The sequence below is a fragment of the Pseudochaenichthys georgianus genome, chromosome 24, assembly GCF_902827115.2.
Source record: "Pseudochaenichthys georgianus chromosome 24, fPseGeo1.2, whole genome shotgun sequence".
NCBI classification, from domain to species: Eukaryota; Metazoa; Chordata; class Actinopteri; order Perciformes; family Channichthyidae; genus Pseudochaenichthys; species Pseudochaenichthys georgianus.
The window spans coordinates 2,594,985-2,613,933 of record NC_047526.1 but is presented as its reverse complement, the minus strand read 5'-3'; the positions used below and the strand labels follow the sequence as shown (position 1 = coordinate 2,613,933).

Sequence of the window (18,949 nt, the reverse complement as noted above, 5' to 3'; positions counted from 1 at the left end):
TCAGCCGATTCATTCAGACACACAGACGTGACTGGCTTCAGGCTAACGTGGAGAACAGAGCTGTGCATGTGGGGGGGGGGGGGGGGGCAAGCCCTGTCCTCAGCAGAGGCACTTAAAGCCACCAGAGAAGCATCGAGTCGCGTGTTTGGAGGGGCAAAACAATGGTCCCAGACCCTTCCCAGAGATCCCACCCAGCCAGCCCCTTATCGTGCTCTCCTGCCGTCCACACAGCGTCGCCCTCATAATGACATGTTTATGCACAACAGACAGCGAGCTAACCCAGAGACCTTTCAGATCTAAGGAGTCGTTTACATTAAAACCTCAGTGCCAGATTTAGATAGGGAGGCGTTCGTTCTGACACAGCGAAAACAAAAACATCCAACTGAAGTAGAAAAGCCGCCCGGCCTCGCTGTGGCCACAGCCACTTTCGTGATGAGATGCAGTGGCATATCTGGAGCCAAGACACTCGTTAAATGTGCACTCCACCCCCACACTACTCTTTCATTTATTCTAGGAGTTCACCCGTGGCTCAGGGGGCGCTCACCTGCGGTCGCTGATGTTGGCACTTTAGATGGTATGGAGTACGGAAAGAAGCCTTCACTGAGCCCAGAGACACTGCACACAGCGGGCTGAACATGAGGATCGCCGTGTGAAATGATCCTTCTAGTAGTTAACACGATTATATCTCACATCCACTGACTTGATTACTTTAACATTTCAATGCTTTAATAATGTTGCTTTATCTCCTCTTCGTGTGAATTAATCGTATTTAAAAACAGACGACCTGTATTAGAACATTCTCATTCTGTAGGTAGAATAGTGTTTTCCTTCTCAAACAGTGTTTGAGCTGGAGAGATACAGCCTGTGCCTGCGTGTGGACGTCTGTCACATTCCCTTTCACTGTCCAACAGTAGCTGGAACTGAATGGCCCAAAGTTCACATATCTGTCCCTATCTTTGAGGATGAACATTGAAAACAGTACACAGCTTATTGTGATATGAAGTTTCTACTAAACAGAGATGTGTGCTCTGTTGCCAGGCAACAGGCAGAGATCCCAGCAAGTCTCTCCAAGAAACAGTAGCTGTGTTTTAGTCTTCAACCCCAGCTATGAGCTGCTGCTAGCTCGCACCTTGTCTGCACACGTGTGTGAAGCCAAACACAGTCTTCAGCTTGATGCTCTTCCCCTAAGTGAGAGTTGGTTTTGGAAAGGACGTGCAAACGGAGGCGAGGAGGAGGAGGAGGAGGAGGAGGAAGGCTGCCGGCAGAGAACCGAGGAAGTTACCAATACAGGCTCCTCAGAACATCCTCTCTGCCAATGTTTTATGAGAAGGAAACCGTTGACACACTGTCACGCCTCAATGGCACACACTGCTGAGTGTGAACAGAACCGACTCCGCGGGGAACTTTGATGCTTCTCTTCTCTTGTTCATCCTGAATTTAGACAACAAACCATCCATCAAAGTACTATGTGTTTATTAAAATAAGGCATAAAGTAACAATATACTGCTGAAGTAATTGTATTTAATGCTACATATACTTCTACTCCACTTTTAGAGGCAAATTTCCCTCATAGTTACTTTTTACATGTAAAGACACATAAACTATGATCAAGATGCAGTACTGGACTACGTAGTATTTTACACAGTAAATCCCCATATTGACAATCTACAGCATTTAAATGGTCCTGTATGTACTTGTGGACATGTATTTGTGAACATAGGCAGCCATTATGCATACTGAGAACTTGTACTTTTGATACTTGAAGTATATTTTGCTCATTATATTCTAGTAAAGTAACATTTTCAATTCAGGTATTCAGATAATTTTAAGACCATACACATTGTACTAAAGTAAAGAATCTGCATACTGCCTCTGTTAATACATGACATTTGACATTGCAGCTTGATCTACTGCCTTGGTGTGTAATCACTATGAATCCCCCGATCAGAGGACGCCATGTCTGCAGCGTGCACACACCAGGTACAACAACGCCTGTTCCAGGTTCCCCTGCTGCTCCTCAGAGGATGGGCCGCTCACAACACCTCTCTACTGCCCCCTGCTGGCTGCAGGCTGCACCGTGGAGCCCGGCAGCACACCCCACACACCACACCGGTTTGTAAAAGTCATAGAGGATAAACAGACACAACCTGCCAGCATCATGACAGGCGTCTGTGTGAACATTAGAGTGGACCCAAACCCAGCCGGTGGTGAGCGTAATGCATCTCCACGAGCGAGGAGTGACGGTCAAACCAAGACATTAAAACAAAAGGGATCCCACTTCTTTCCAGCATTAATAATGACTGGAAGAGAACAGGAACAGCTTGTTACACACAGTCGACCACATCCTCTCCAGATTTGAGTCTTCAGACTGCGGGTAAATAGTGTCCGACCGACAGTCTTTACCTTTTCCAGAGAACACCCTGTCACAAGGACTTGGTCACTACATGATGCGTTAGCGATGAACACTTTGCACACCCATGCTAACACTCCTGGCTCGTCCGCCATAAAGGGCAAACTCTGAATAATGTGTATGTGTGAACGAACGATGTCACATCCAAGATCTGAACCTCGGCGTGGCACCCATTTAAATGCTGATCACTAAACCAAGTCAATTATGAAAAAGTGGATTTGAGAGGAATCCCTTATTGTTGCACCGTACAGACTGAGAGGGGGAGACGGGGAGGAGGGAGAGGCCTGTCACTTCGGGGTGACGGTCCTCCCTCTCAGACATGGCACCCGTCATTAAAGATGACATCAGAGCAGGGAGGGCCCTCCACGTGAGGACATCATCCCTGATGCTGCAGAGCCTCAGTATAAATACGTAGAGCCTGCTGCTGAGGGGAGAAGCAGCTGCCGGCAGACAGACGACTCCACAGCTCAGGATATAACAGCCGCCTGCAGACCCCCCGCAGTTTCTCTGGAGCATTGGCCTACCGGTAAGGTGCTGTTGGTGATTTGTACTCAGTGCACGGGGCTCCCACTAGAGGGTCCCTGCTGCTGGAATCAGCTCTGTGCTCTGGCTGGGTTTCCCCTGGAGACATTTTGTGTTTGTGATGCAACAAGTTTCACAAAAGAAAATCCTTATTCAGAAGGGTTACAAATGGATGCTTTCCACAAAGACTGCTCACTTCAGCCGCCTAAGACTGATGGAGTAAAAAGATCTGGACACATTTAGAGAGCTTGTGATACATATGTGCAGCTACCTCCCATCCTGTTAAGGACCACTGCACGGCAGGGTTAGAGGGTAGTGTGCAGAGGGTCAGGGTCAGAGGGTAGTGTGCAGAGGAGCAGGGTCAGAGGGTAGTGTGCAGAGGGTCAGGGTCAGAGGGTAGTGTGCAGAGGAGCAGGGTCAGAGGGTAGTGTGCAGAGGAGCAGGGTCAGAGGATAGTGTGCAGAGGAGCAGGGTCAGAGGGTAGTGTGCAGAGGAGCAGGTGCAGACACACTGAGGGTATACTACATGGTGACCTGGTTGCTGTTAGCAACAATGCTTCTTCTCATGATCCATTCTGTCTTTGCAGGTTGAGCTTCCCACGATGGACCTGAGGGTGACGAGCGTTCTTCTCGTCCTCCTAGCTTTGGCTGAGGCGACCAGTGATAGGTACTACCATGTGCCAAAAGTGAACAAGAGCCCCTATCCCGTCAAGGGCACCAATCCCGTCAAGGGCCACGGTGAGTCACTCACGTCTTTTCCCACCAGGGCTGTTCAAACCTTTTATTATATCACAGTCATGACGATGCAGTGTTCAGGAGATCTGGTATCTGTTCTGAAATGTTTGCAAATACGGAAGGTTAATTTAACTCGGTGAATAAAGCAGGAACATAATCTACTGATGATAAGCATAACAGATCAACTCTATCAGCACCACGTATGACATGTACAGGTCCAGCCGACAGTTTCATGGAACAGCATTCGGAGTGTTTTGAAAAGACAGCATTCCTCTGTGAATGGCCTCACTGCGATCCACTGGCACATCCAATTAGGGTAACACCTTCTGGAATGCAGGGTCGCCATGTGAACGCAGCGTACTGCATCAGAACCTGATCAATAAGACATTTCTTAACCGAGTGCAGCTCCTACTCATTTCCCTCTACATCATTATCCCCCAGACTCTGACTCTTCTCTTGTGCAACCTGCAAACTGTTGGCTCACACACATCAGGTAACGAGGCTTCGAAAACTCTATGTCATCAAGGTGCACACCCAGCCAGGTCCAGCCGCCCCTCTGATTGGCTGAGAGCAGAAGGCTGTGGCTGAACTGCTGTAAATGATTCTAACGGTATCGAGCTGTGAGGTGGGGTACCGCTGTAGAGGGGCACGTGGGCCCTGTATCATTAATGGCTGCATCTGCGCGTGTCATCAACTACCAGATAGTGTGTACTCTGTATTTTAGATCACAGCTAGTGATGGGTTTGACACCTTGACCTTCACTCCAGAGGTTGTGATGCGGTTTGACTGTGAAAATGAAAATAGAATAGAAAGTCAACAATAAGAGCCCACATTGGACAAAGCGCACAAACAGATGCTGTCCCCACGGTGCAGGCGCACCCTGGCAACGTGCTTTGTGTGATTAAGTTCACGCCACGTAATTACAAAGACAAAGAAACACAGAATGCAGAGAAACACTTTCGCAAGAAGCTGTGGCCAGTGTGTGGTGCGTTCGGCTGCTACCAAGTCCACTTCTGGCACAAGTACCCGCATGCGGCTTCAGGCAGTCTTACGTGGTTTGGAAATCACAGACCTGCAAAAGCATTGTTTTCTCAAAACCCCATTTCAAGAGAGGCCACGCCATAGGTTTGAGAGTAATAGTCATAGTTGGTAGTGATGCGTCCACAATTATGGCATAGGGAGGAATGTAGTCCGATAGCTTATTATCAAAGGTCTTTGCTTTGCATAGTTCATGCTGTTTTTAAGTTACAGTCGGGGTGTAGGAGAGTTTATGTAGGACATAAGATTGACTTCAAACTGAAATTCAACAGACATTTAATGGCAGATTTGTCCCATGTAAATTAGCTTTAAGCTAACGAGTACAGTAAGTCAAATGGCAACATTTACGAATCGTAAATTCGTAAAATTGTAAACAGTTCCTCACAAATCAAATTAAATCCTGACAAAGAATTAGGAGAGAAAACAACAAGGGGCTTATTCCCAATCTGGCTGTCCCCTTGTTTGAGTCAAATGATGTCTTTCCTGCCATATATTGGTTTTGTAGGGTCGGGTTATGTTGACTCGAGTAAAACAAAGTGACACTCCAAGTTGGTGTTTTACATGCACTCATTGGACCTTCCCCATAAACACTACACTAAATGCATCAGGCGGATGTTGACAACCTGCAGACCACTAGCTATGTGTTAAGGCCATGGGTCGTGGAGGAAATTGAGGGGTGCAGTAAAGTGAGGGCAAATGCAACTGAAATGCAGAGGAGCTGGTGTGTTGCCAGCCAACATAAGCTTGGTGAGAGCATCCCCACAGAACCAGTGGTGTTCTGTGCCCACACCCTGCCTTACTATATTAACCTGTTCAGCCCTGAGCCTGTTTTTCAGGAAAATGACATTCCCAGAACAAATGACCATATCTTCTAAAAGGGTTACATTAATAATCTTTGTTCTCAAAGTAATGATAAACCTGTGAGTTGGATGCAGAAAAGTCAGAATCAATATAGATTGAACATGGTAAAAAACTGTAAATGATAGTGTCCGTCCAAAAAATATTTTTTACTTATAGTGAAAACTAACCTTGGATGATGGGTTAGTAGACTAAAAGCTTTAGGAATCCAAAGTACAACATATAATAAGTACCCTGTATCAAGATTGATGCAAAACAAGTGATATTTGACCTTTTTAGACATATTTAGCAAAGAAAAACTCTTCTGGGGCCATTTGGGTGGATTTTCCATATCTCTGGCCCCCTTGTTCGATGTTGACATGTGACATCTCTTTCTGACCGTTAGAGCCAATAGAATCCAAGGGAAATCGTCCCGCACACACTCATGTTAAAAAAAATGGTGGCCTCTCTGCGCATTCTAGCTTGCAGGAGAGGGGAGAAATATCGCTGCTCTGATATCAAGCAACGAAAAAGCTGTTTTATTGCTTATCAGAACATTTCAAAGGGGACGCAGTCACATTGGATTAACCTATGGATTAACTACACCATCGTTTTTTATCGTTTTAATGCCATTGAAGACCAGTTTAGACCAGACAAAGACGAAGGTAAGCCATGTTAGCGTTGTGGGCTACCTAGCGCCACTTGTTTTGATGTACGTTTTTGTTGAAAATGTCGCGAGTTTGTATCTTTCAGTGTTGAGGTGGGCACCGTTAGATTCTGTGTTTCCTTGCGATCATAAACGATGTGTTGGATGTTAAGCTAGGAGTGATTATCGGTGCAGTAATAGGTTAGCATTTTTCGCTCAGGGGTCATTTAGATGCTTCTTATGAGACTTGTGTTTTGTTTTGGTAAACATGGTTTGTATCGTCAGTTAGCTGAGATTATACCCGTTAATCTGGTATAACACATTAATAGGTTCTTAAATATTAAGATCCCCTGAGACACAGTGTCGTGAAAAAAAAAACAAGGGTACCCGCCGGCGGGGACCTTGGGGCTTAACAGGTTAAGGAGTAGTGTCTTATGGAGTAGAGCAGTGATTCTCAAATGGGGGTATGCGGACCCCTAGGGGTACGTTGGGGTACTGCAGGGGGTACGTGAGATTTAAAAAAAAAAAATCTAAAAAGTTAATCAAAAAAATACCATGCATGATTACAAAAATAATCTTAGTACAATAAGTTAAATAGAAAACACAATTTTATATAAAATATTCCTAGAACCACCAAGGGGGTCCTCATATAAATATGTCAAATTTGTGTATTGTATTTTATAGTGTTGCATAATATATAATTGTGTTCATTGGTTTGTTAAACAGATATTACTTCAGTTGAAAAACTCCTTGGAAAAATCAGTTTACATTTTTTTTCGTTATGTTATTTTTTTTCATGCATAAAATGAAAATATCCTTAGTTTGTTGTAATGCATGCATGAAGGAGGTAATACATCACACACTGAGGGAACATCACTATATTGGAATTATTTGTATAGGCTTTTTTGATCAAAAAATGTCGGGATCGGTCAGGGGGTACTCGGCTGAGAAAATGTTTCAAAGGGGGTACATTACTGAAAAAAGTTTGAGAAGCACTGGAGTAGAGTACCAAACCTAGGGTTATTCAACTACCAATGTGGCATCTTATCTAATACAAGTAAAGGCAGAAGGTTCTTCAAGCACTTCTTGATCAAACACACTCGTGTTCACTGACCACAACGTGGAATACTGTAAAGAATCCTTTTTACATTAAAGGACATGATTGAGACAACATTCTAAACCTAGTTATAAACATTCAACCAAAAGAGGAAAAAAACAGGGACATCAGGATGTGTGAATCATATTTCCTAAATAATGACGTAAAATATTTTGTTTATGTATTCCCTAGCCGTTGAAGGCCAGCCAGGTCCTTCAGGGCCTCCAGGTGAGCCAGGACCAATGGGACCACCTGGACCTTCTGGGATGAGTGGTACAGGATATACAGGACCACAAGGCCCAGCAGGACCTCCTGGACCCAAAGGCTACTCTCAACCAGGTAAACCTGGTGCCCCAGGGGGCTCTGGAAAACCAGGTGCCCATGGCATTCCCGGTCATAAAGGTGAACCTGGCCAAACTGGACCAATGGGTGCCAGAGGTTCACCTGGTCCACATGGAACACCTGGACCGGCTGGAATTTCTTCTGCTGGAAAACCTGGACAAGGTGGCATGCCTGGGGCAATGGGACACAGAGGAGAGTCTGGTTTAAAGGGACATCCTGGTATTCCTGGTCTTCCTGGCAACAAAGGAGAGAGAGGCATTGGAGTTCCTGGGGTTCAAGGACCATCAGGCATGGCTGGATCAATGGGACCATCTGGAATGCCTGGCAAATCTGGAGTTGGTAAACCTGGTGCCACTGGCTATCCTGGAGAACCTGGCAAGAGTGCCACACCTGGAAGAGACGGCACTTCTGGGCCAATGGGTATGCAAGGACCTAAGGGTCATACTGGGGCTCCAGGTATTGGAGCACCAGGGAAATCAGGCCAGAATGGTACCCCAGGTACGCATGGACCTATGGGTGCTAAAGGTCCACAGGGTCCAGTAGGTCAGCCAGGATCCCCTGGCATGCCAGGTGTTGGCAAAACAGGCGAATCTGGAATACCAGGTAGCAGAGGATCCCCCGGTACATCCGGAACCACTGGACAGAAAGGAGAGCCAGGCCCAACTGGTTTTACTGGTCAGCCAGGTGCTCCTGGTCAAATGGGCCCAGCTGGTCCACAAGGTTCAAGAGGATTCCAGGGTGAGGGAGGCCCAGCAGGGCCTAAGGGCGACATTGGTATGGTTGGCGCACCAGGCCCAAGAGCAACCAAGGGTGAACAGGGAGCTCAGGGTTTCACTGGTAAACTAGGTTCCTCAGGTGCAGTAGGTCCTGCAGGACTTCCAGGGCATAATGGTCTTCAGGGTCCAAAGGGTGCACAAGGCCATGGAGGTGCACCAGGAGTCGCAGGCTCAAATGGTGCCCCAGGACCAAAAGGACACACAGGACCTGCAGGAGGACCAGGACAAAGTGGTGATAATGGAAGACCAGGATCCAATGGACCAGGTGGGCCCAGCGGTCCATCAGGTCTTCCTGGACTTAAGGGTCATCCTGGCCTTCCAGGCTCACCTGGCCCAGCTGGCATGACAGCTAAGGGAATTTCTGGTCCTCGGGGTCCATCTGGAATTCCAGGTGCCAGAGGTCAAGATGGTCATCCAGGCCCTGGCGGTCCTCCTGGTCCACCTGGCCCACCAGGAGAGATGATGTACCACCATGAGAAGAGCATGCCAATCAAGTCCCATGAGGTTGTGATGTCCCATGAGATGATGAAGGCCCCAATGTCCGCTTTCAGTGCTGTGCTGACCAGAGCCTACCCCCCAGCTGCAACCCCTATTCAGTTCGACCAGATTGTTTACAATGGGGAGAACCATTATGACGAGCACAGTGGTGTGTTTACCTGCCAGGTCCCCGGCCTCTACTATTTCAGCTATCATATGCATGTCAATGGTGCTAATGCATTGGTGGCCCTCTACAAAAACGAGGAGCCAGTTATTTTCAGCTATGATGAGTACAACAAAGGTTTCCTGGATCAGTTGTCAGGCAGTACTGTTCTCATGCTGCATGGTGGTGACAGAGTCTATGTCCAGGTCCCTGATGAGGAGAGTAATGGCATATTTGCAGCGGATAATGTTCACTGCTCTTTCTCTGGGTTCTTGATTGCCTCTACGTGATTTCAGAAATTCAAATAAATCTCAAAACCTTTCAAAACATTAACAACTCAGAGCAACAGATCAGTATATAAAATCACAAAAGTAGTTTTAAAACATATATATGGTGCTAATTTTCAAGTTTCACTGCCTCATAAAGAATTTTACAAAAAAAAAACTTTAATTTGCCAAAGAATGTATCAATTGACAGACCTGGAGTAACATCTTTCAAAAGGATGGTTAAAAATGATCCTTTTCCCCAAGTTACCCATGTGTGTGCCTTTGCCATTTTTAGAAACATGAAACAACATTGGAAGATATGTTAAGTGTTGCTTTACAACTGCCTGCAACATTTACAGCACGTCTTTTATTTGTATTTGATTTTATTAATATCTGATGTTTAAGACTTTTTCTGTAATATACAAATACGAGACATGCAAAACTGTTGGACTAAATGTTATTCGAGATCAGCACATTCTCACAAGCACTGTGACCAGCAAACCAACACAGCATGAGAATCTCAAACTGCATTTTTTTTCAAAACAATGTGTTAAGTTATGTACCACTTGTTGACCAAAACACAGAATAAAACTTCTAGTTTGAAAAAGAAAGTATTGTGTAAGTTGTGTTTTCTTATTTACAGTATGGGTCCTTTTTAAACCATTAGAAATAGGCAACAAATGATATTGTCTGATGTTTGGCATAAAAGGCATACCTTTGAAGGCAGATGTTTTATAATTGTGGTCGATGGCAGCAACCATGTCTTTCCAAAAGTCGGAATTCACCTCGTTTCCTCGCTGTTCACAAAAACATGAATTAACAATTTAATTGTTTTTCCACATGAAAATCTCAACCATTAATTTGAAACCATAAATTATGAGATATTACCTTATGCAACATGTCCACAACTCTTCCGCAGAGGAGAGCCCCTGGCAGGTCAAAGTAGTTGTCATAGAAATAGTATTTTGCTGCAAAGACCAAAGAGAAAGTCGATGAAAACTAGTGACAGGTGATGTGAAGAAAAGGGACATTCAGAAGCTTTAAGAAGCTTTTTGGTACTTTTTCATAGTCAATGTATAACCTCGAGTAGATGGCGGTCAGCCCACTTTAAAGAAACAGGCAGGACTACAGGGAGTGAGCAAAGCAAAGTCCTGCTGTGGACAGGGGACGCAGCATAATGAATTTAAGCAGACTTAGAGATTTGTGGCATTGTTTAACTTGGGTGTTTTGAAGAGAGCACAAATTACTAGCCTCATTGACCGTTGCAAAAAGGGCTGTCTGAAAGCAAGACAAAGCAGTGAAAAGATAATAAATTAAGGGATGAATCTCTTTAGGTGGTAAAATATGTTTTTCTCCAGCCCCTCGTCTGCCTGTTTCTCCAAACAGTGGCCGTGTATCCCGCTGTCTACTGTAGTTCAAACACTGACATCCTTAAAAGCCAACAGCATACAACTATTAGGTATAAAGATGGATACAAACATCATACCGGATCTTGTGAAGGTAGTATTGAGGCTGTTGAAATGTCCCCACTCCCTCTTAGGACCATAATGTTTAATGATGTCTTCCGTGCTGAGGTCATTGGTTCCATGTGTCGCTCTAAAAAAGCAAAAAATAACTATTTTCTAATATCTGTTCATTTGGTTGACGGATTAAATATATCTCATGCACTAAAAGCATACCGTAAGACGGTTCCATCTTCAGCTAGCTTCACAAGGTTTCCATCCTCCAGATCCACCACGAGTCCTTTGAAACTGAACAGAAATGTAACATGTTAGAAAACTTTATAAATCACTTCTCTCTTCCCATATACTCAGCTCCTAGAATGAACCACTCAGTGCCGACCAATCAGGACAACAGAAAGATTAGCTTACTGAGCTGCCACAGTCACATCCTTTAAAGTACATTTAACAAAGGTCCCAGCAGGAGTCTAGTAACACTAGACTATCAAATTGTTTTCTTCTTTATTGCAAATACTAGATACCTTACTCTATTTTACTTTAAGATCCTACAGAGGTATTAATCTAAGAGCAAAAGATATTCTGTGGTTTAACTTCTCTCCTTGGTTGGTCACAAGAAGACTTCATTGTATTCATAGGGTCACAAGCCAAAAGTCTGTGAAGCACTGGAGCTTAGAGTAGGTCCTGAGTGCGTTCAGTCGATTGGCTTCGGTTTATGTGGTGCATACAAAGACAACCAAGAAATAATACGTAGCAAAACAAAATAAAATAAAAATAACACTGTTATAACAGCTATTTAAAAAAAAACTATGTTAAGACTATTGTAACAAATTCAAAATAAATACAATATTTACACAAAATATAATAATGTGAGAAACTGAATACAGTCAAATATAAAATATGATAAATACTACATACAATATTCAAGGTGGAGATCTGTGATATAGGGCCTTCTGTGTTTTAGACCCACTGAATCAAAGTGAACTCATCCCTTCCATAGAAATGTTTTTGGAGTTGTTGTTTGAACTCATTCTACTTCCTGATGGCTCAGGACCCAATAACATAGGGAGGACAAACAGATCAGGCATAATGACACAACCATGGCACACAGCATAATTGTTTCTGAACAGTTACTAAATCAGCCTACTATCACCTAAAGAACATATCTAGGATTAAAAGACTAATGTCACAGCAGGATTTGGAAAAACGTGTCCATGCTTTTATCTTCAGTAGACTGGACTACTGCAATGGTGTCTTCACAGGTCTCACTAAAAAATCTATTAGAAAGCTGCAGCTGATTCAGAACGCTGCTGCTCGAGTCCTCACTAACACTAAGAAAGTGGATCACATCACTCCTGTTCTGAAATATTTACACTGGTTCCTCACTAACACTAAGAAAGTGGATCAGTCCAGTTCTGAGGTCTTTACACTGGTTCCTCACTAACACTAAGAAAGTGGATCAGTCCAGTTCTGAGGTCTTTACACTGGTTCCTCACCAACACTAAGAAAGTGGATCAGTCCAGTTCTGAGGTCTTTACACTGGTTCCTCACTAACACTAAGAAAGTGGATCAGTCCAGTTCTGAGGTCTTTACACTGGTTCCTCACCAACACTAAGAAAGTGGATCAGTCCAGTTCTGAGGTCTTTACACTGGTTCCTCACTAACACTAAGAAAGTGGATCAGTCCAGTTCTGAGGTCTTTACACTGGTTCCTCACTAACACTAAGAAAGTGGATCAGTCCAGTTCTGAGGTCTTTACACTGGTTCCTCACCAACACTAAGAAAGTGGATCAGTCCAGTTCTGAGGTCTTTACACTGGTTCCTCACTAACACTAAGAAAGTGGATCAGTCCAGTTCTGAGGTCTTTACACTGGTTCCTCACTAACACTAAGAAAGTGGATCAGTCCAGTTCTGAGGTCTTTACACTGGTTCCTCACCAACACTAAGAAAGTGGATCAGTCCAGTTCTGAGGTCTTTACACTGGTTCCTCACTAACACTAAGAAAGTGGATCAGTCCAGTTCTGAGGTCTTTACACTGGTTCCTCACCAACACTAAGAAAGTGGATCAGTCCAGTTCTGAGGTCTTTACACTGGTTCCTCACTAACACTAAGAAAGTGGATCAGTCCAGTTCTGAGGTCTTTACACTGGTTCCTCACTAACACTAAGAAAGTGGATCAGTCCAGTTCTGAGGTCTTTACACTGGTTCCTCACTAACACTAAGAAAGTGGATCAGTCCAGTTCTGAGGTCTTTACACTGGTTCCTCACTAACACTAAGAAAGTGGATCAGTCCAGTTCTGAGGTCTTTACACTGGTTCCTCACTAACACTAAGAAAGTGGATCAGTCCAGTTCTGAGGTCTTTACACTGGTTCCTCACTAACACTAAGAAAGTGGATCAGTCCAGTTCTGAGGTCTTTACACTGGTTCCTCACTAACACTAAGAAAGTGGATCAGTCCAGTTCTGAGGTCTTTACACTGGTTCCTCACTAACTCTAAGAAAGTGGATCAGTCCAGTTCTGAGGTCTTTACACTGGCTTCCTGTGTGTCAAAGAACTGATTTCAAAATACTGCTACTGGTTTATAAAGCACTGAATGGTTTAGGCCCAAAATACATTTCTGATCTCCTGCTAAATGATGAACCATCCAGATCTCTCAGGTCTTCAGTGACGAGCCTACTTTCTGTCCCCAGAAAGCTGGGTTCAGTTGTCATGCTCCAAACATCTGGAACAAACTCCCAGAAACCTGCAGGTCCGCTGCAACTCGTACTACTTTTAAATCCAGGCTGAAGACTATTCTTTTTAAAGAACTATCCATACCTCAGACTGCACTGTAACTTTTATTCATGTATATATATTAGCTTGTTTGAGGTTTATTTTATTCTCTTTGCTTTTAGTGAGTGTTTTTAAATGCCATTATAATGTGTTTCCGCTGCACTATTTCTAAATGCTCTTAATGTTTTTCCTTTGTGTAAAGCACTTTGAATGCCTTGTGTTGAAAGGTGCTGTATAAATAAAATGGCCTTGCCTTAAACCAGTGGTTCCCAAACGGTGTGCCGTGAGTCAAGTCCGAGTGTGCCGTTGGATTTTGTGACAACTATACGTTATTATTGCAATATACAACTACACAGAAATAATTATTTAATATACTATATCAGTACGTTGTAGGTTTATATGTACGTAATCTGTGCGACTTGCGCGTCCACATCTCCACGTGCAGTGCTGCATAAACATGGCTGAGTCAGCGATAACTCTCGAGGGGTGGAGGTATGCCCATTATTTTGAGTTCATCCGAAGAATAGACAGGAATGTGACGGTGAGGTGCAAACTGTGTCCAGGCCAGAAGCTGTTATCCACTGCTGTGAACACCACGTCAAACCTCAACAAGCACCTGCAAAGAACACATGCTAAGGTGGAGCTACCGCACACGCTATTTGTTGTTTGTTTATATCACGTAGTCTGTTCTTCTTCTCTGTCTTCCGGTTGTTGCCTGTTTTGAATGACAAATACACACTACCGCCGCCTGCTGGTAAGGAGAGTTATTGCCACTCACGCATGCGCAGTTCGTACGTGCTCGGCGAGTAAAGTAACGAGTTACTTTATGTAGATAGTAACAAAGTAGTGTAATATATTACTTTTTTTAAAGTAATATGTAATATATTAAAAAAAATTAGTAACGACCCCATCTCTGGAGTTGGCGTTCTCTACTCTGATGTACATGAAGAACAACAGGAGGTCACGGCTCTCTGTTGAACAGGACTTGTGAGTGGCCCTCTCCTCAGTGCCACCAAGGATTACAACATTCTGCGCCCCGACAGGCACATGTATCTCACTAATTTGTAAGTCGGCAAAATATTTACAATAGCACATGTTTCAATGCTGATTGCTGAAATGTTACATTTATAATGTGTAGTTCAGGACCGTGGACCGTGCAGCTTCCTTGCATTGACAGTTCTCTGTGCTGAATTTCCTTTGCCTCATTTTTAATGCTGTGACCTGTCTGGTTTAAATGAGTGTGTTGTTGCTTTGATGAAGCCTAATTTGATAACGTTTCAAATTAATTTCTGAAATACTTCGTTAATAAATATTTCATGAGTAATATAGTTGTCTTTGTCACATTTTATTTGGCATTAGTAAATAATTATGCACATGTACAGATATGTTACATGATATGAGTGATAACACGTGTTATCAGGGCTATTCTGCACAATAGGTGTGCCTTGAGATGTGTACTCGTCCTCTGGTGCCTCGGGCACAAACAGTTTGGGAACCACTGCCTTAAACAACGTCTTTATTTAAAAAGGTATAAATAACCTTTGAATGTATTACTGATTGTAATTAGAGAATTAGTTTGAACATGATTAATACTAAATATGATACTAGTCTTTGTCATTCCAAGGGTTGTAGATGCTCTGGTTGCACCCCTTATTACCCGAGTCACTCTGCGTTGCCTACTCTAAAGTAACCAAGAGCCTGAAGGACACTCCTCAATAACTCCTCACATCCTGATTCAACCATTATGACGACTAAGACTAGATTGGCTTGATGCAAATAAACTTGAGTATGCTAATATCGCCTTTTCTAGAGACTCTGACTCTTTTAGTCCATTGTATTTCTATTAGACTGAAGTCACACATATGGCCTGTTGCTTTCTATAACAATCAATCAAATGTTATGTATACAGCTCAATCACACAAACTACACATGTGTTTCAGGGGACCCTCTCTTTCCCAAAGAAGAAAACCCCACGATTACCAGGGAGCATTTGAAACCTTGGTGAGAGCAACAGCGATGGGAACCCTCTTCCGGGACGGACAGACGTGCAGCAGATGCCTTCTTGTGTTGTAGATATGATCATTGAACCATGGGTGTACAGCAGTAGCATAAGCTAAATGTAACTTTTGATACGGCTGTCATATCCAGTCTGACGCTGATTGTGTGGTAGAACAATAATGCGAACAACATTTCCCTCCTAGATCTGAGGAAGGATTATAATAGCGTGGGACTGGCAGAGACACTCACAAGTCACAACGGACACATTAAGGGACACTTGAGGTAGAAAACAAAGAGCAAGGCATGTTTCTGAGCCATGAATGGCAATATAATCATAGAATTCAATTATGTTAGCTTTATGTATTAGTTCTATCCTTTTAGATCAACAGGTACTTCCTGTAGACATCAGCTGCTGCAGTTGCCGACTCACCAGAAGTCCCAGGTAGCAGGCGTGAGGTTCAGCAGGTCCTTGTCATAGCCCTTGTGCTCCACCAGGTACCTGGCAAAGCTCTCATAGATCAGCTGCAGAGACAAAGAGGACACATAAGACCACCAGACACTGCGCAGCAGTCTTCATGCACATGCCAAGGGGGTGTCGCTGAATACCAGGAACACTTTCTGCAAGGAGGTGCAATGAGAAGACTTTCCAATAATGTTCACAATCAACTATATAAGACTCCAGCAATGCTTGGTTTCATTAAACACAGCATTGACATACGTTATCATCGTCATCTTATAACATTTGAATGGTGAACATGGTAGCACCCAATTCTGACAGACACAAGACACTTTGATAGGAGTCACGTGTGTGTGCTCACTCACACACACTGTTTTCTTTTGTAGCCGTTTCAACACGTAACTTATATACTCTCTACCGTTATCTGCGTGCCCACTGTGAGGGGCTGGCGAGTACGGGTTCTAACTGGGAACAATGCCATAAGGCTGAGAGGAAGTACATTCACTTTGGTTTGCATTGTCTTTAATAACACTTGGTTAAAAGAGAAGTCTTGTGCATGGTTGCCTGCAGTAGTGTAACGTAACTAAGTAGATGTACTAGTACTGTACTTGAGTATAATGTTAAGAGACATGTACTTTACTTTGAGTGTTAGAATGTGTTGCTACTGTGTACTTCTACTCCACTACAATTCAGAGGTACATGGTGTACTTTTCCTCCACTACATGTATTTAATACCTTTAGTTACTTCACAGATCTGGATGAATGATGGTAAATCTAACCAAGTGTTGAATCAGACTTGAGTTCCACCTGGAGTAAATCCACCAGCTACCCTGCAGTCTACAAAGTACTTCAGACTAGCTGCACCTTCACCAGCTTTGAGAACACTTTCATGATCAAATCAAATCAAATTGTATTTGTAGAGCACATTTAAAAACGATGTTGGTCGAGCCAAAGTGCTGTACATGTCATTTAAACACATAAAAACGATCAATCATTACAAAACACATCGCTTCGAGATTTGTCTTGGCAGATGAGAAGCGCTATATCAATTAAATGTATTATTATTGTATTATTATTATATCATATATTATTCTGAAATGGACCAATCTGCATCGACTACTTTTACTTTTGGTAATTTAAGTAATACTTTTTTATACTTTTACTTGAGTAACATTTATGAATGCAGGACTTTTACTGCAACAGAGTATTCCTAATGTGTTCTTCTTTTTGTACTTAAATACAGTATAAGGACTTCTTCCACCTCTGGTTGCTTGTATCGGGACAGCTACAGCTAATGGTCCCATCAGTGCAACAGAGAAAGCGTTGTTGAGCATCCCGCTCTGGTTCTCTGTATGAAGTGCACTGCCAGGATGAGTAGACCCACATGTGACACACAGCAGAGCAGACATGATGAACCCAGGCCGGGTGAACAGGCTGGGTCCAGCAGCCCCTCGGGTTCGGTCCCTGTGTCACAGGATCCAGCCACGCTTTAGGCTGCGGTGATTTGAGCTTCTGATAATAGTAACGCAATATGATATGGGAAGCTTGTGTTGCTAATAGGCCCCAGAGAGGATGTATAGACATGGAGGATCATCACGGCCAACCTGTGAGTCCCGCAGAGAGACTGCAGCATCAGGAGCCTCCATCACCGTGCACACATCCCTCCATTCACTCACACTCTCATTTTCCATACATTGTATCCGTGCAGGCAACACACAATTGACAAGAGTTCCAAGAGCGTATTGACGTGCTATTTTTAATCCAGATGTGTTGCGGGTCGAAGCCTCGCGGCCACCGTCCGGCTGTCACTCACCCTGGAGGTCTCCTTCAGGTGGTAGCGGCACAGCGTGTGGTCCAGGTCGAAGCCGATAACATCACTGTCCGCCAGGCTGAAGTATTCCGTCATTGTAGCAGAAGCTCCGGAGCCCGACGACACCCACACAGCAATACGCGACCACTGATGTGTCACTGCGGTCTTTGCACGCGCCTCTCGTGCTGCGTTTACGGTAGCGAGAATACACTTCGGCGCTTTCTTAATCCGAATCAGTTATCCGTGAACGGTTAATAGGTTGTTGTCCGTATGCAGCCAGAAGTGAAACACCTGCTGTGTTCCAGAAGAAGGCGGCAGAGAGGCGAGCGCGGGAGCGTGCAGTGCTTCCGGGTGGATAACGAAACCGTAACCCACAGTGTATGTGCGCAAAATATATTTAGAAGAGAATTCAATTATTCAGGGACGGATCAAACTGCTCAGATGCCCGGGTCTCAGCGTTAGAGCTGCAGCATTAGGGGGTAACCGATAAGAAGCCTTGATCATTCTATGTACTCTATTAGTGATGGAAATTATGGCTCTTTGAAGGGAGCCGGAGCTTATTGCTCCGTTCCCTTGCGAGAGCCGTTCAAAAGGGCCGGTTTTTTTTAAAGGGGGCGGGCTTAATAGGTTTATCTGCAAAATATACCTTTTATAATTCAATCAAATGTAGCCCTGTTTTGACTAATGATTTATATGTGTACACATATCACTTAAATCATTGCATTTACAGACCCTTGTAACCCTTGTAGCAGATAGCAACACTGTCACTATACCCGATCTGCAGCTCTGCCCGATCTGCAGTGCGCATGTGCGAGATGGTCCGCCATATTTGACAACTCCGGACAGCAACTCAGGAAGGACACTTGACACAGTGGAATTTGGCAAAGCTCAAAAAGAAAACTCGAGAGATAAGTTATTGTTATTACAACGTGACTTCACTATTATTTAACAACTCTTTTTATTGGGTTCTTTTATTTGGGGTTAAGTACATTGTCAGAATAAGTGAGAAATGGATTTAACTTCTGTTAGACAGCTATCATACTGAATACATATTTACTGTGAATGTGTGCAAAAATGTATGGCATATGGCTGTCTAACAGAAGAAAAAATCTTCCCCGGACCCCACTAGAGGAGATGAGGTCCACTCCCC

General features: G+C 43.8%; 2 protein-coding genes across 3 annotated transcripts in view; one reads left to right on the top strand and one right to left on the bottom strand.

Annotated features, from left to right (window-relative positions):
* The window catches only part of nt5dc1 (5'-nucleotidase domain containing 1), a 104,907-nt gene extending 86,536 nt beyond the window's left edge, over positions 1–18,371 (bottom strand). For both annotated transcript variants that reach the window (XM_034076320.2, XM_034076321.2), the window contains exons 1-6: positions 17,803–18,371; positions 15,963–16,054; positions 10,987–11,058; positions 10,794–10,903; positions 10,196–10,275; positions 10,023–10,104 (exon numbers count right to left, since the gene is read on the bottom strand). In XM_034076320.2, coding sequence (XP_033932211.1) covers positions 10,023–10,104; positions 10,196–10,275; positions 10,794–10,903; positions 10,987–11,058; positions 15,963–16,054; positions 17,803–17,895 — 529 coding nt within the window. In that variant the 5' untranslated portion in view covers positions 17,896–18,371. The remainder of the gene's footprint in view (positions 1–10,022; positions 10,105–10,195; positions 10,276–10,793; positions 10,904–10,986; positions 11,059–15,962; positions 16,055–17,802) is intronic.
* On the top strand, positions 3,534–9,331 carry col10a1b (collagen, type X, alpha 1b). The gene is made up of 2 exons (XM_034076319.1): positions 3,534–3,669; positions 7,476–9,331. Exons 1-2 carry the CDS (start codon positions 3,534–3,536, stop codon positions 9,329–9,331), a joined length of 1,992 nt encoding a protein of 663 aa, XP_033932210.1.
* Positions 18,372–18,949: the final 578 nt, after the last annotated feature.